Here is a 14,703-nt window from a genome sequence, read left to right on the forward strand (position 1 = left end):
TGTAGTGTTAGTTCTAGTTTTACACTTTCACTGTAACTTGTAAACAGACCGAAAACTAGAAGCATTCGGATTTAGCCGCACGTCTCTCAAGACGGCTAAACCCGAATGATTCTAGTTCTAGGTCTTGTGTTAGTTCTAGTAATAGTGTAAAACTAGAACTACCACTAGACCTAGTAATTAAGGATAAAATTAAAGAATTAACAGAGATTGAAGCTAAATTATTTATTAATATCATCAAATTTTAAAACTATTTGTGTTAGTGCTGACGTAGATGTCCTTCCTGAAAAATTTATATCGCCCTTAATCGGCAACGAAAGACAGCTACTGCTACTAACAGATAACGATTTACTTCCCAACGAAGGTAAACTCAAATTATTTTCTAAAAACAAATTTTCAATCGTTGGAGATTGAGCTTCATTTTCGTTTGCTAAAACGGCAATTTGATGAAGAGTTTGTTTATTCGCACCATCGAATTGCTTGATTTCCAAATTTCTCTAATTAAAATAAAGGCGTTTTAATTAAGCCATATTAAAAATAATTTTATATTATACCAAAGTCCTCTCTGAATGTTGATTTGATATTATTTTCTTTTTATACGTTTTTACATTGTGTAAAATTTTGGCAAATTTTTCATTATATTCGAGTAATTCACGTTTTACGTTGAGATATATACTTTCTAATTCTTCACGATGTTTAAGTTCCACTTGAAATTCTTCGCGTTTCTTGTCCAGTTTGTTTTGCGTATCTATTTTAAAATATTTTGGTGATAATAAATAATTCATGTTGAAAATTATGTTCCATGTTGAAATAATGATTTTTACAAACAAATTAATACTGCTTCATTGTTTTAGGATACTCAATTGGAATGGAATCAAGATAAATCAAGTTTCATCTGAAACACTAACATATCAAAAGTATAAATGGAACTTTATATGATATCAGACAAATAGGAATCCGCCAAAAACTAACGCAGGTAGCAGTGATGACCATTGTCATCATACAATATCCGATGGTTTTGAGATATGGAATGGTGTGAGATAGGGAGGTGCACTGTCGGCGCTAATGTTAATGTTTAATTGACTTACACTGTGCCATTGGTGACTTCGAAAACAGAGACAGCATAATGATAAAGTCATTTCAAATATGCGTATGATGTATTGATAATGGCCATAAATTATGAGAAGCTATGAAGATAACCTGAAGTGAACAGAGGTTAAGACCTGAAACTATAACAGTAGGCGAATATACTTTCGAGAATTTTCATGCATTCAAGTATCTAGGTGTAATCTTTATACGAGTACAAGAATAGAAGACTTAATACAAGCTGCAAGCAGATGTTACCATGTGCAGTAATCAAAGAACATATCTAGGTGAGGATGTATAAGATCTTGGTCAGATCAGTTTTAACTTACGAAGCGCAATCTGACGGAAGCGAACATTTGAACCACTTATAGAAGCAGATACTGGCTGGACACATTATCAGAAAAAGCTGCAAGCATAGCTTTTAGATCAATCATGGCAGATAGAAGAAGTAGAGGCAGGCCCCATACGAGATGGAAAGATAGAATGAATAATGATGGGTCGCTGAAAACCGGATGGATTGGAGACGATAATGGAGAAATCCACTAGCGCTAAAAGAAGCAGAATAAGATGTGAAATCATACCATTTAATTTTTTTTGCATCCCCTTAAACACCCTCTTTCGTTCCTTAAACACATCAAATTTTTTAATAGTTTCATCTTCCATTTTCATAATATCCGATTCATTCCGATCGATTTCCTCATGTTTGGGCATTAACGTCCTTAAAAACACATCGTTCGTTTTATTAACAACATGAAGAGTATTTTCCATAGCTTGAAGTTCTTTTTCGGTTATCTCAATTTTTCGTTTTAAATCTTCGTGCTCATCCTTTAACAATACCCGTTGTTCCTCTTCTTTCGTTCTATATTCTTCCATCGATAAAGGTTCCCCGTCTTCGCAAGAACCCAGCACCGCAAGTGCTATGTGATGCTTCTGTTGAAATTGAGTAACTCGAAGTTTTTTGGAATTGATGTCAGCTTTTAATCGACTTCGAGTTTCCTCTAAATTCTTTTTGGATGCTTCTAAGATTTGACAGTGGGTGTTAATTTCAATTTCGCGTTCTTTTAGTGTCTAGAAAAAAGGATTTTTATTATGTTGTTTGGTTAAGTTAGGTGAATTAATACGGTTTCTAAGAATAATTTGAATCGTTGTAAATCGTATATGTTATCGACTTCTTTGGTTAAAGCTTTTTCTAATTGGGAAAGTTTTAATCGCAACATATTCATGTCAACATGCATTTTTTGAATTTTCATTTTCATAATAGCCGTTTGTTTGACGCCCCCTTCAAAAAGCATTTTCTCGTCTTGTAGCTTACTTTTTAGGCGATCTAATTTTTTTGCATCCTCTATTTTATGCATGGTAAGTCTTCTCATTTCCTCTTCAACTTTTAAAACTTGATTCTTTAAAAAAATTCTTTTCTCTCTGTGAAACCCCAATCTTTTTTCAAATTCTTCTATTTTCTCATCCATTACTTCTTTGTCTTCCTTTTTCTCCGAGGTACCTTCAAGATCTGATATTTTCAATTTCAGTTGGTATTTATAGTAAGCTAAGCGATAACTCATTTCGGTTTGTAAGTAAACGGTTTTCATTACATGGTTAACCTTGTTATGAGCATTTCGAATCGTCAATAAAGTTTTAGGAATTTGTAATTTTATTTTTGTCGTTTCATCATTGATTTCTTTCAAACCATTTCGGTTCTTGAGAGAGACGTCTTGAGATTTATTAATATCTTTGGTTAATATTTTATAAAGCATTTCTTCGTTTTTAATTAAATCGTGGAAATGTTTTGCTTTATCTGTTGCTGTTGTTGAAATTGATTTAACTTTTAACAGTTTTATCTCTAACTCTCTGATGGTAGTTAATGATTTTTGAATTGATTCATTAATTTTATTCATTTGGTTTTTATAATTTTTGTTTTCTTTTCTTGCACGTTCCAATTTAGTTGAAACGATTAACAAAGTTGTTTTTGTTGTGGTAAAATTCACGTTTACTTCTAAAGTAAATTTAGTACTATCTTGTAATTCTTTTCTTGCGCGCGAATTTAAAACGTTTAATTCGGCAATTTCATTCTCCATCTCTTTGTTGTGGTATTCTTGTTGGTGAAAAAACGATTCTTCTTCATTTAACATTTGTTCGCGTTCTCTTATGCATTCCTCGATTTGTTTTATATCACATTTAAATCTAGAAATTTCTTGGTCCCGTTTTCTCAAATTTTTAACAGCATTTTGCCAACGCTTAATTAATAATTTTTTTTCGTTTTCTTGCTCGCAAAGTATTACATTGGTTTTATGTTGCATGCTGAGATAATTTGCGATTGCTGCATTGATTTTCTCAGCTTTTTCCAATTTTTCTGTTAAACATGATTGCAATTTTTGTCTTCGAGCTTCCAAAGTTTTTAATTTGCGCGCATCTAATTCGGAATATTTTTTTAGAACATTCTCATCATTAAGTTGTTCTTCGACACACTCCTCCGTGGATTTATTAGCTTCAAGATCCCAATTAAAGACAACCTTAGCTTTCTCGATTCTATTCATAACTTTACTCAACTCATTCCTTTTCTCATCATTTCTTGCCCCGATTTCCTCAATATGTTTTCTCACCCCTTTTATATCCTGGTCAGTTTTCTCATTTTCACACTTTAATTTTAAATATTTATGTTTTTCCGTTTTAATTTGGCGATCATAATCCATTAAAAGTTTCTCATTTTGCTCAGATTCCTCTTTAATGAATTTTAAATGTTTCTCATAAGCTTTAAATTTATTTGTTTCATTCTCAAATTTCTTTTTAAACGCTTCTCTTTGATTCAGCAACTTTTGAAATTCCAACATCAATCCTTGATTTTCTTTATTAGCTATGGGAATATTAAAACCTTTGTTCCAGCCGATTTCGTTTAAAACCTCATCCATATTTAAAGCCATTTTTAACCGGACAATTAATTAAAAAACGCGTACAAAAAAATGATTACAAATTAATTAAAATGGTTGTGTAAACAAAAAACCATCCCCATTAATTAAACGCAACCCTTCCTTAAAACACGTACAACAAAAAATAATTATACGTTTAAAATTGACATTATATGTTAATAAAATGTTTGGTTGCCATAACGGCTTCCTTATATTTTTAGAAAACTCTGACTGTGTGGATATACGCAACAGTTTGGAGTTTAAATTTAGGTTTTCTCTCATGGTCTTGAGTTCGTTTCGTATGCCATCAATGTGTGATTGAAAATTCGCTTTTATTTACACCTAATTGAGGGATATCACCATCATTTTTTGTGGTGATTTTGTCTTTTTAAGTAGTGGAAATTTATAAGAACACATTGCTACGAGCTTTATTCTAAAAATAAGTCACTATTGTTTATTTCAACATCAGTGAATTAACCTTCAGGTAAGTTTCTTGATTATATATAGTAACATAAAAAATTTAAAGGTAATTAAAGCATAATTATAAAACTTATTTGAAAGTTTTTAGAAACGAAATATTCGTAGAATATCCTGTAATAATGTAGTAGTTAAATGAAACATTAACTTTGTATTAGCTGTGGTTGGTGTTTGTAATGATTAGAAAACTTCAACATTCTATAAAATCACAAGGAATTTTTTTCTGCTGGATATCCTGGATAATCTGTTTGCTTTTATGTTCTATTTTTAACCCTAATGGAAGAAAAGAAAATCTGGAAGAAATTAACTTACTAATTGAGAAATACTTAACATGTTTGTTAGCAGGGTTGCATAAGCAGCTTGTCACTTTTTATACACTGTGTACATAAAGTATGGAATCACTTCGATAAAAATCGGGGATAGCGACTTTTATTTTCAGCTGTAGTTTACGAGTTACCGCCTCGGCAGCTTCGCTGCTTCGGCTTAAATCTAACACATTTATGTTAAAAAATTAAGTTCTCTCTACTGCCTCGGCAGCTTTGCTGGTTCGGCTTAAAGCTAACATATTATTTGTATTAAAAAAAGGCTCTGATGCCTTCTTTTACAATCAAATACTCTCTACTGCCTCAGCAACGCAGCTGCCTCGGCTACGATATGACATATTAATATCGAAATAACGACTTTTATTTTTGCTGTAGTTTATGAACAACTGCCTCGGCAGCTTCGCTGTTTGGGCTGCGATATAACATATTAATATCGAAAGAACTACTTTTATTTTGGGTGTAATTTACGAGCTACTGCCTCGGCAGTTTTGCTGCTTCGGATTGAGACTAACATATTTTTGTTAAAAGAAGGCTCTGATGCCCTCTTTTACAATTGAGTATACTCTACTGCCTCAACAGCACAGCTGTCTCGGCTGCGATATAACATGTTAATATCGAAATAACGATTTTTATTTTCGCTGTAGTTTAGGAGCTACTGCCTCGGCAGCTTCGCTGCTTCGACTTAAAACTAACATATTATTGTGGGAATGGAATCGGGCAGTGTCGACTGTCGTCGGTTAAGGAGTGGACGGGAGATAGGCCTGTGAGTCAGTGTGAGTCAGTCGGTCGCAGCTAAGAGAAGAAGACGTTTGTGAATCGAAATATAAGAAATATCAGAGACCATAACTGTTGAAATGTATAAAACATGTTCATAGTTACAAAAGACATTACCTGGTTTTGTTTTGTTTTTATTCTTTTTTAAATAACATTATAATTACAGTTATTGAGTGCGTGTTTTTTTTTTTTATTTATTTCCCCAGCAGTCCTACAATTTGGGGGCTCAACCGCGATCGGTAATCGAAATACGTGAAAATAAGCGAACATTAATAAATAAGTTGAAACAGAACTATAGTGCTGGAAAATAGACGAGGGCTGTGAAGACGGGAATATACAAGATTCGGCGACGGCGATATCTGACGCCAGTAAGACGTAAACAACACCTGCAAGACCACTGGCGGCGCGGCTCGACAAGGACGAAAACTAAGTTGCATGTTTATTTACGAATATTAAATTGCGAGAGGTTTCTGTATAAAAACTGCTTCGAAAATGAATACTTTGGGAAGCATTTTGCCGATCGAGCAGAACATTACAAAAGCCTCAACGAAGGCGATAAAAGCGTGTCATAAGTTGATATTTGGGAACGACGGTGACCGTAATAATCGCAAGAGATTACGAGAATTTAGCGGATTTAATTTTGACGACGAAGGCGCTATGAAAGAGAAAATCGATCTTGCAAAGAACACTCTCACGCTGGGTGAACTAAATTCGATCTGTCAGGTTCTGAAAATCGATAACGACGCGAACGATAAAGAAGAATTAATCGGGATGCTCTGTAATAAGCTAACAAATCTGAAACTTTTGAAATGCGGAAGCGGCGCAACAAACGACGACGATGAAAGAGTACCGCTAACACAGAAAGACGACAAGAGTGAAGAGGCCGAAGATTTAGTAAATAACGACGAAGAAGAGCATGAAAGTGATGACGACGTAGCAGATTTTTCAGCCAGTCGAAATAGCGGCAAAACAAACCAGAAGAAGACTGTACCAAAGTTCGTTTTGACGTTCAAAGACGTGGAAGACACCGTAAGTGCTTTTGACGGAAGTGACACTTGTTCGGTGGACAAATGGATGACGGAATTTGAAGAGACCGCCACATTGATGGGTTGGAATGACGTGGAGATGCTAATTTATGCGAAAAGACTATTAAAAGGCGAAGCTCTGTTATTTATAAAGTCGGAAAAAGGAATCTCAAATTGGAACTCCTTTAAGACTAAACTTCAGGGAGAATTTAGGAAAACAATTAACACAGCAGCGTTACACAAAATGTTATCGGCTAGAAAAAGGAAGAAAGAAGAGACTCTACAACAGTATTTATTGAAAATGAGAGAAATAGCAGCACAAGGAAGTATCGAAGAGGACGCTCTCATGGAATACGTAATTGACGGCATCGTAGATGACGAAATCAATAAAGCGATCCTATACGGAACACATTCCTTAAAAGAATTTAAAGAGAAATTGAAGCTTTACGAGAAAATGAAAGGTAAACAGACAAAGGGAAATGATGATGGAAATTATAAGAGCAGCAAACAGAGGAAGCAGGATAACAAAAGAGAAGAGCGGTGTTTTAACTGTGGAAAGATAGGGCACGTTTCCCAGAACTGCCGCAATAGAGAAAGAGGTATGAAATGTTTCTCATGTAATGGATTCGGACATATTGCCAGAGACTGCAAGAATGGAACAAAGAGGACAGGTGAGAAACAAGAAGAGACAAAAAGGTCGTATGTAATTCATGAAACCAAACAACAATTACCAGGATATAAACAAATCAGATTAAACGACCACGTAATTCAAGCATTCATTGACACTGGAAGCGATTTAAATTTGTTAAAGGCCAGTAGTTATATCAGAATAGGAGCGCCTAAATTCCAAGAAAATACTATAACACTAAAAGGAATAGGAGACAACTCAGTCAAAACCTTGGGAAGATTCAATGGTCGAATTGTTGTGGATGAATGCGATTTTAGAACAGCTATACATATAGCACCTGACGACGCGATACCCATGGAATTAATTGTTGGAAAACCTATTTTGGAAAATGTTACATTGATGATTAACTCGGACGAAATCGAAGTGAGCAGTCGAGGAACACCGGTCGAAACCCAAAAGCACTCAGAGGAAAATGACATACTTCTCATAGATGTACAAGACTCTTTAGATGTAGGAGCACAAGCATATTACGAAGATGTAGCGAATATGATTGCAAAATATAAGCCGAAAGAAGTCATTACACCACCGTCAGACATACAGGTAAAGATTATCCTTCAAGACGACATACCGGTGTACCAGCCTCCAAGAAGATTATCAATTCCAGAGAAATACGAAGTCGAAAAACAGATCGAGGAATGGCTCAACACTGGTAAAATAAGACCAAGCACTTCAGATTATGCTAGTCCGATTGTCTTAGTCAAGAAAAAAGACGGAAGTACTCGAATTTGCATTGACTTCAGAAAGCTAAACCGAAAGATTATTAAAGACCGCTATCCACTTCCCGTGATCGAAGACGTTATTGACCAACTAACAGGATCAAGAATATTTACGACTTTGGACCTGAAAAATGGATTTTTTCACGTACCAGTCGCAGAAGATAGTATAAAATATACCTCGTTCGTAACTCCGAGTGGACAGTTTGAATTCTTGCGCATGCCGTTTGGGTTATGTAATTCGCCAGCAGTATTTCAACGATATGTCAATAATGTTTTCAGGGAGTTAATGAGAAAGGGAATAGTTATTATGTACATGGATGACATTATAATACCAGCGGAAGATGTCGAAGAAGCAATAAAAAGACTAGAAGAAGTTCTGGAAACAGCAAAGAAGTTTGGATTAGATTTCAAGTGGCAGAAATGTCAGTTTTTAAAGACTAAAGTGGAATATCTAGGACACGAAATAGAAAACGGAAGAGTGAAGCCTAACAAGCAGAAAGTAGCAGCCGTTGTAAATTTTCCAAAACCAGCTACAATGAAAAAGGTTCAGAGTTTCCTGGGATTGGCAGGCTATTTCCGAAAGTACATCAAAGACTACGCTTTGATTGCGAAACCACTAAGTGATCTTCTGAAAGGAAAAAAGAAATTTTCATTTGGACCGGAAGAGGAAGTTGCATTTAGAAAATTAAAGGAGATTTTAAGTACAGAACCAATATTGAAAATCTTTGATCATAACAAGGAAACTGAACTGCATGTAGACGCAAGCCAAGACGGATTCGGGGCAGTGTTATTGCAAAAGTGTCAAGAAGACGGAAGATTATATCCTGTTTACTACTGGAGTAGAAAGACAAATGATACCCAGAAGAAATATCACAGCTATGAATTGGAGGTGCTGGCTGTCATAGAAGCTTTAAAGAGGTTCCGTGTGTATCTGCTGGGCATACACTTCAAAATCTTAACTGATTGTGCAGCATTTGCAGCTACAATGAACAAAAAAGACCTGTGCACGAGAGTTGCTAGATGGGCTTTATTGCTCGAAGAGTTTAACTATACCATTCAACATAGGCCAGGAAATCAAATGAAGCATTGTGACGCACTGAGTCGGAACCCAATAACAATGATAATACAAACAGAATTTCCAGAGCGATTGAAAAGGGCTCAACTACAGGACGAACATCTTAAGGCAATTACGAAAATATTGGAAACTCAACCTTATGGGGATTATGAACTAAAAAATGGCATCTTGTATAAGAACAAAAATGGATGTGAACTACTAGTTGTCCCTACGATAATGCAACACCAAGTAATACGAAGTGCACATGACAATGGTCATTTCGCAGTGAAGAAAACAAAAGACTTGATCGAACGAGAATATTATATCGACAACCTAGAGGAGAAGATTCGAAAGTTAATTATGAACTGTGTACCATGTATACTTACCGAGAGGAAGATGGGTAAACAAGAAGGATACTTGAATTCAATAGAAAAGGGCGATGCTCCATTGCAGACCTATCATATAGACCATTTAGGTCCTATGACAAAGACAGGAAAAGGATATCAATATTTATTTGTAGTCATTGATTCTTTTACAAAATTCGTTTGGATACACCCAACAAAAACGACAGCAACAAAAGAAGTTCTTGAAAAACTAGAAAAGCAGAAAGAAATTTTTGGAAGTCCCAGGATGATTATTTCGGACAGAGGAGCTGCGTTTACCTCAAGGGATTTCAAAGACTATTGTGTTGACGAGAAAATAAAACATGTGAAAATCACAACTGGCGTACCACGAGGAAATGGACAGGTTGAGAGAGTCAATAGAGTAATCATACCAACGTTAACCAAATTATGCATCGAACAACCTGAAAATTGGTTTCGACATGTTAGAAAGTTGCAAGAGATCCTCAATAGTACATATCACCGGAGTATTGGTCGAACCCCATTTGAATTACTTTTTGGAGTAGAAATGAAAAGAAAAGACCAAATAAAGTTGAAAGAGATGGTAGAAGAAGAAATCATAAACTCATTTGTGAAAGAGAGAGAACACATGCAAATACAAGCGAAAGAGCAAATGAAAAAAGTTCAAGATGAAAATATGAAAACCTATAATAAGAAACGAAAACTAGCAAGGAACTATGAAGAAGGAGAATGGGTGGCCATCAAGAGGACACAATTCCAGAATACGTCAAAGTTACTGCCAAAGTTCCTAGGTCCTTATCGTGTCGTTAAGAAGATAGGTCCAGACCGGTATGAAGTAGACAAGATTGGAGATCATGCAGGACCACGGAAGACTACTACGAGTGTAGACAACATGAAACCTTGGGTCAGTATCAATCCGGATGAAGACGCATTTGGAGAAAATGACAATCCAGATGAAGATACATTCGAGGCGAATGTCAGTCAGGATGGACGAGATGTGGGAATGGAATCGGGCAGTGTCGACTGTCGTCGGTTAAGGAGTGGACGGGAGATAGGCCTGTGAGTCAGTGTGAGTCAGTCGGTCGCAGCTAAGAGAAGAAGACGTTTGTGAATCGAAATATAAGAAATATCAGAGACCATAACTGTTGAAATGTATAAAACATGTTCATAGTTACAAAAGACATTACCTGGTTTTGTTTTGTTTTTATTCTTTTTTAAATAACATTATAATTACAGTTATTGAGTGCGTGTTTTTTTTTTTATTTATTTCCCCAGCAGTCCTACATTATTTGTGTTAAAAAAGGGCTCTGAGGCCTTCTTTTACAATCAAGTACTCTCTACTGCCTCACCAGCTTCGCTGCCTCGGCTGCGATATAACATGTTAATATTGAAATAACGATTTTTATTTTCGCTGTAGTTTAGGAGCTACTGCCTCGGCAGCTTCGCTGCTTCGGCTTAAAACTAACATATTATTTGTGTTAAAAAAGGGCTCTGAGGCCTTCTTTTACAATCAAGTACTCTCTACTGCCTCAGCAGCGTAGCTGCCTCGTCTACGATATGACATATTAATATCGAAATAACGACTTTTATTTTTTCTGTAGTTTATGAACTGCTGCCTCGGCAGCTTCGCTGTTTCGGCTTAAAACTAACATATGATTTATGTTAAAAAAAGACTCTGATGCCTTCTTTTACAATCAAGTACTCTCTACTGCCTCAGCAGCGCAGCTGCCTCGGCTACGATATGACATATTAATATAGAAATAACGACTTTTATTTTTGCTGTAGTTTATGAACTACCGCCTCGGCAGCTTCGCTGCTTCGGCTTAAAACTAACATATTATTTATGTTAAAAAAAGGCTTTGATGCCTTTTTTTACAATCAAGTAGTCTCTACTGCCTCAGCAGCTTCGCTGCCTCGGCTACGATATAGCATGTTAATATCGAAATAACAACTTTTATTTTCGCTGTAGTTTAGGAGTTACTGCCTCGGCAGCTTCGCTGCCTCGGCTACGATATGACATATTAATATCGAAATAACGACTTTTATTTTTGCTGTAGTTTATGAACTACTGCCTCGGCAGCTTCGCTTCCTCGGTTTAAAACCAACACATTTGTATTTAAAAAGCCTCTGGTGGTTTCTTTTACAATCAAATGCACTCCACTGCCTCATTATACAGCTGTTTGGATTGCAAAATAAATATTAATGTTATTTTTTATATTTTCAGATTAAAACGAAATGGAAATTAAGCTCTTATCATGTCCATTATGCCTTAAACCACACTTCGAAGGGGTGGATTCATTAAGAAGTAGTTTAATAACAGCAGCAACATCTCCAATATCATGCCCAGTATGCAACGAGCTTTTAATGGGATTAGACAAATTAACAATCCATCTATTTAGCCACATCCAAGAAAATTTCATAAAAGCAACCACGATTCAAACGATTCCTTCCATAGTTCATTCTGATCATACCCCGGATTTTTTTTCTTCGAATCAACTCAACATCCTTCATACAGAATCGCAAAGCGAAACAGATAAAATTTCAAAAACGAAATTGATTCGTTGTGATATTTGTAATTTTTCATTTTCCGATGAAAACATTTTGGAGATGCACCAAAAACTTTTACATCAAACGCAAGCGGATTTGCAAACCGGGAAGTATAGTTATCATTGTCATTTGTGTAGTAAAAAGTTTAAGATGAGAGGAAGTCTGATGGTGCATTTGAGGGTGGCTCATTTCGGTTTTACGAATCAACAAGAAACCGCGGTTATTAATAAAAGTGTTGAAATCGAAAATAAATTGATTCAACAACCAAAAATTCAGGAGAAAGACGAGAAAGATGTAAATTCGGAAAAGATTGAAAAATCCGAAAATAAACAATGGGCATGCGATGTTTGCTTCAAATTATTTACAACTAAATATTTTTTAAAGAAACACAAAAGATTGCATACTGGTGAGATGCCGTATTTTTGTACGCAATGTAATAAATCATTTACGTTTCAACAATCATATCATAAACATATGTTGTATCATTCATCCGAAAAGCCACATGTTTGCGGAGAATGTGGTCGAGCTTTTAAAGAATTATCCACGCTTCATAACCACGAACGAATTCATTCAGGAGAACGTCCCTTTGCTTGCGAAACATGCGGAAAATGTTTTAGACAAAGAGTTTCTTATTTGGTTCATCGCAGAATACATACAGGAGTTATGCCATATAAATGTACAGCTTGCGACAAAAGTTTTCGATACAAAGTTAGTCAAAAATCTCATAAATGTCTCGCAAATCCACCAGGATCCGTTATTAGAGCACCGATTTTAGTCGATAAAATTATCCAAAAAGCTAATAAAGTAAATAATAACGAAAAGAGTTCGAGTGAGAGTGTTAATTCGATCGTTTTTAATGCTCAAGGAGAGATTATCGGTCAAAATTTTGCTTATGATGGGCAAAACATTATAAGAGTACCCCCAAATAATAACAACAATGAGAATAATAACAATCAAACGGTGGATAACTCTTATGGAGGTGGTGAGAATACGGATTTTTTTTCGATGGTTTTATCTCCCGGACTTCCTGATGTCCAAACTCTTTATTTATCCAGTCCTGAAGATCAATCAGAGAAAAAGGGAAATAGTTTGGATACAATTAATGAAGAATCTTTTAAAAAGTTGTTATATGGGGATCATCAATAAAAATAAATTATATTGATTTTGTAACCAAGTTATAGTTTAAGTAATTTATTACTCAGGATGTTTTTTTTGTTGAACAAAAAAATACTAATCTATTAACAAAAAATATATTATAATAAAATTTATTTTTTGAAAAAATTTAATTTATTTATTAGATAACACTTTTTTATCTTTTTGATTTCGGTGTTATCCAGCTTGATAATGACTTTTCTTTTTACATGCACTTATGAGCTACTGCCTCGGCAACTTAGCTGCCTCGGCTACTTATTATAAAATAACACAAGTTCTTTTTTTAGGCATTGGAGGAGGTTGTAAAGAAACTCGAACTGCATTTTCAATAACTTCTTCAATTCCGGTGATATCATAAGCGGAACACTCCAAATATTGCGCAGCTTTTATCTCTTTAGCCGCTTCTAATCCTTTTTCGATAGGCACTAAATCCCAATTTGGATCGTCAACTTTACGTAAATCACATTTGGTTGCTACAAAATACAAAATTATTTATTTAAATTTAAACATTCAAAGAAAATTCTTTTTTTTTTGTCATACCTACAAGAATAATAGGAGTGAAAGGTTCGTGTTGTTTTAATTCCGGAACCCATTTTGCCTTAATATTGAGAAACGAATTCCAATTGTTAATGGCAAAACAAAGTACGAAACAAGCAGTCTATAAATTATAAGATAAATTAAGTTAATTGTTAAAGAAAATTCTTACATTTGGGTAAGATATAACTCGGAGTCTATCGTAATCTTCTTGCCCCGCCGTATCCCATATCGTTATTCGATGGGTTTTTTCATCCAAAGTGTAATCTTCGTCATAATTATCGAAACTAAGATTTTATTTCCTGTTATAGTTTAATTACAAAAACGTTTCTACTTACACAGTTGGTATATACTGCGATGTGGGTCTTTGCTTTGTCGTGTAACAAACTAAGAGACATGTTTTTCCTACGTATCCATCGCCAACGATCGTAATTTTGATATTTTGATTCCTCATTTCTTAAGGAATTATAATGTGAAGGTTCAAATACCTATACTGAAGTACGGAACCGCTTAAACATTTTTACTTAATGATAAGATTATATAGAGTTGAAAAGTAAATAAGACGAGTGAATAAGGTTAATGTTAGTTTTAAATATTAGTAGTTGATAATAATATGGTAAGGGAATGCAAAAATTTGGTTATGGTTTAAAACGTTTCTATGTGATTCTACAAGTCTTAATAATTCTCTGTTAATCGTGATTAAAAATTTATGAAAAATTTATGAATTTCCAAATATAATAAAGAAAAGTGTGTACTTTTTAGTGAAAGAAACCGTTTCTCTAAATTATGTTTAGTTTTTGAGGAATAAATTGTCAAAGTTGATTAATTTTTTAATTGGTTTTGTAATACTTTAAAAATTCATGAAAAATCTATATCTTGAAAAAATTATCTGAAACTTATAAATATAATAAAGAAAAGTGTCTACTTTTTAGTGAAAGAAACCGTTTTTCAAAATTATGTTTAGTTTTTGAGGAATAAATTGTCAAAGTTGATTAATTTTTTAAATGGTTTTGGAGTTGACTTTAAAAATTCACGAAAAATCTATTTCTTGGAAAAATTATCTGAAAT

General features: G+C 34.6%; 3 protein-coding genes across 3 annotated transcripts; 1 reads left to right on the forward strand and 2 right to left on the reverse strand.

Annotated features, from left to right (window-relative positions):
- Positions 1-207: 207 nt before the first annotated feature.
- On the reverse strand, positions 208-3,998 carry LOC111427727 (coiled-coil domain-containing protein 39-like). The gene is made up of 4 exons (XM_023062983.2): positions 2,205-3,998; positions 1,665-2,151; positions 552-745; positions 208-494 (listed from the first exon to the last, which is right to left on the reverse strand). Exons 1-4 carry the CDS (start codon positions 3,996-3,998, stop codon positions 219-221), a joined length of 2,751 nt encoding a protein of 916 aa, XP_022918751.1. The 3' UTR covers positions 208-218.
- A 146-nt stretch (positions 3,999-4,144) lies between these two features.
- Positions 4,145-13,123, forward strand: LOC111427730 (zinc finger protein OZF-like). Its single transcript, XM_023062987.2, has 2 exons — positions 4,145-4,467; positions 11,627-13,123. Exon 2 carries the CDS (start codon positions 11,638-11,640, stop codon positions 13,093-13,095), a length of 1,458 nt encoding a protein of 485 aa, XP_022918755.1. The 5' UTR covers positions 4,145-4,467; positions 11,627-11,637; the 3' UTR covers positions 13,096-13,123.
- LOC111427989 (ras-related protein ced-10-like) lies at positions 13,117-14,345 on the reverse strand. Its single transcript, XM_023063373.2, has 4 exons — positions 13,974-14,345; positions 13,808-13,922; positions 13,642-13,759; positions 13,117-13,574 (listed from the first exon to the last, which is right to left on the reverse strand). Exons 1-4 carry the CDS (start codon positions 14,087-14,089, stop codon positions 13,360-13,362), a joined length of 564 nt encoding a protein of 187 aa, XP_022919141.2. The 5' UTR covers positions 14,090-14,345; the 3' UTR covers positions 13,117-13,359.
- Positions 14,346-14,703: the final 358 nt, after the last annotated feature.

Source organism: Onthophagus taurus, chromosome 6, assembly GCF_036711975.1.
Source record: "Onthophagus taurus isolate NC chromosome 6, IU_Otau_3.0, whole genome shotgun sequence".
NCBI classification, from domain to species: Eukaryota; Metazoa; Arthropoda; class Insecta; order Coleoptera; family Scarabaeidae; genus Onthophagus; species Onthophagus taurus.

What these genes read in the sequence shown, in the direction of transcription:
- LOC111427727 (XM_023062983.2), bottom strand. Translation starts at nt 3,998, where the DNA reads ATGGCTTTAAATATGGATGAGGTTTTAAACGAAATCGGCTGGAACAAA. An exon ending in GATGCAAAAAAAATTAAATG is followed by an intron (nt 746 to 1,664) that starts GTATGATTTCAC and finishes ATTTTAAAATAG; the next exon opens with ATACGCAAAACAAACTGGAC. An exon ending in AACATTCAGAGAGGACTTTG is followed by an intron (nt 495 to 551) that starts GTATAATATAAA and finishes TATTTTAATTAG; the next exon opens with AGAAATTTGGAAATCAAGCA.
- LOC111427730 (XM_023062987.2), top strand. Translation starts at nt 11,638, where the DNA reads ATGGAAATTAAGCTCTTATCATGTCCATTATGCCTTAAACCACACTTC.
- LOC111427989 (XM_023063373.2), bottom strand. Translation starts at nt 14,089, where the DNA reads ATGAGGAATCAAAATATCAAAATTACGATCGTTGGCGATGGATACGTA. An exon ending in GAGTTATATCTTACCCAAAT is followed by an intron (nt 13,760 to 13,807) that starts GTAAGAATTTTC and finishes TATAATTTATAG; the next exon opens with ACTGCTTGTTTCGTACTTTG. An exon ending in CACTCCTATTATTCTTGTAG is followed by an intron (nt 13,575 to 13,641) that starts GTATGACAAAAA and finishes TGTATTTTGTAG; the next exon opens with CAACCAAATGTGATTTACGT.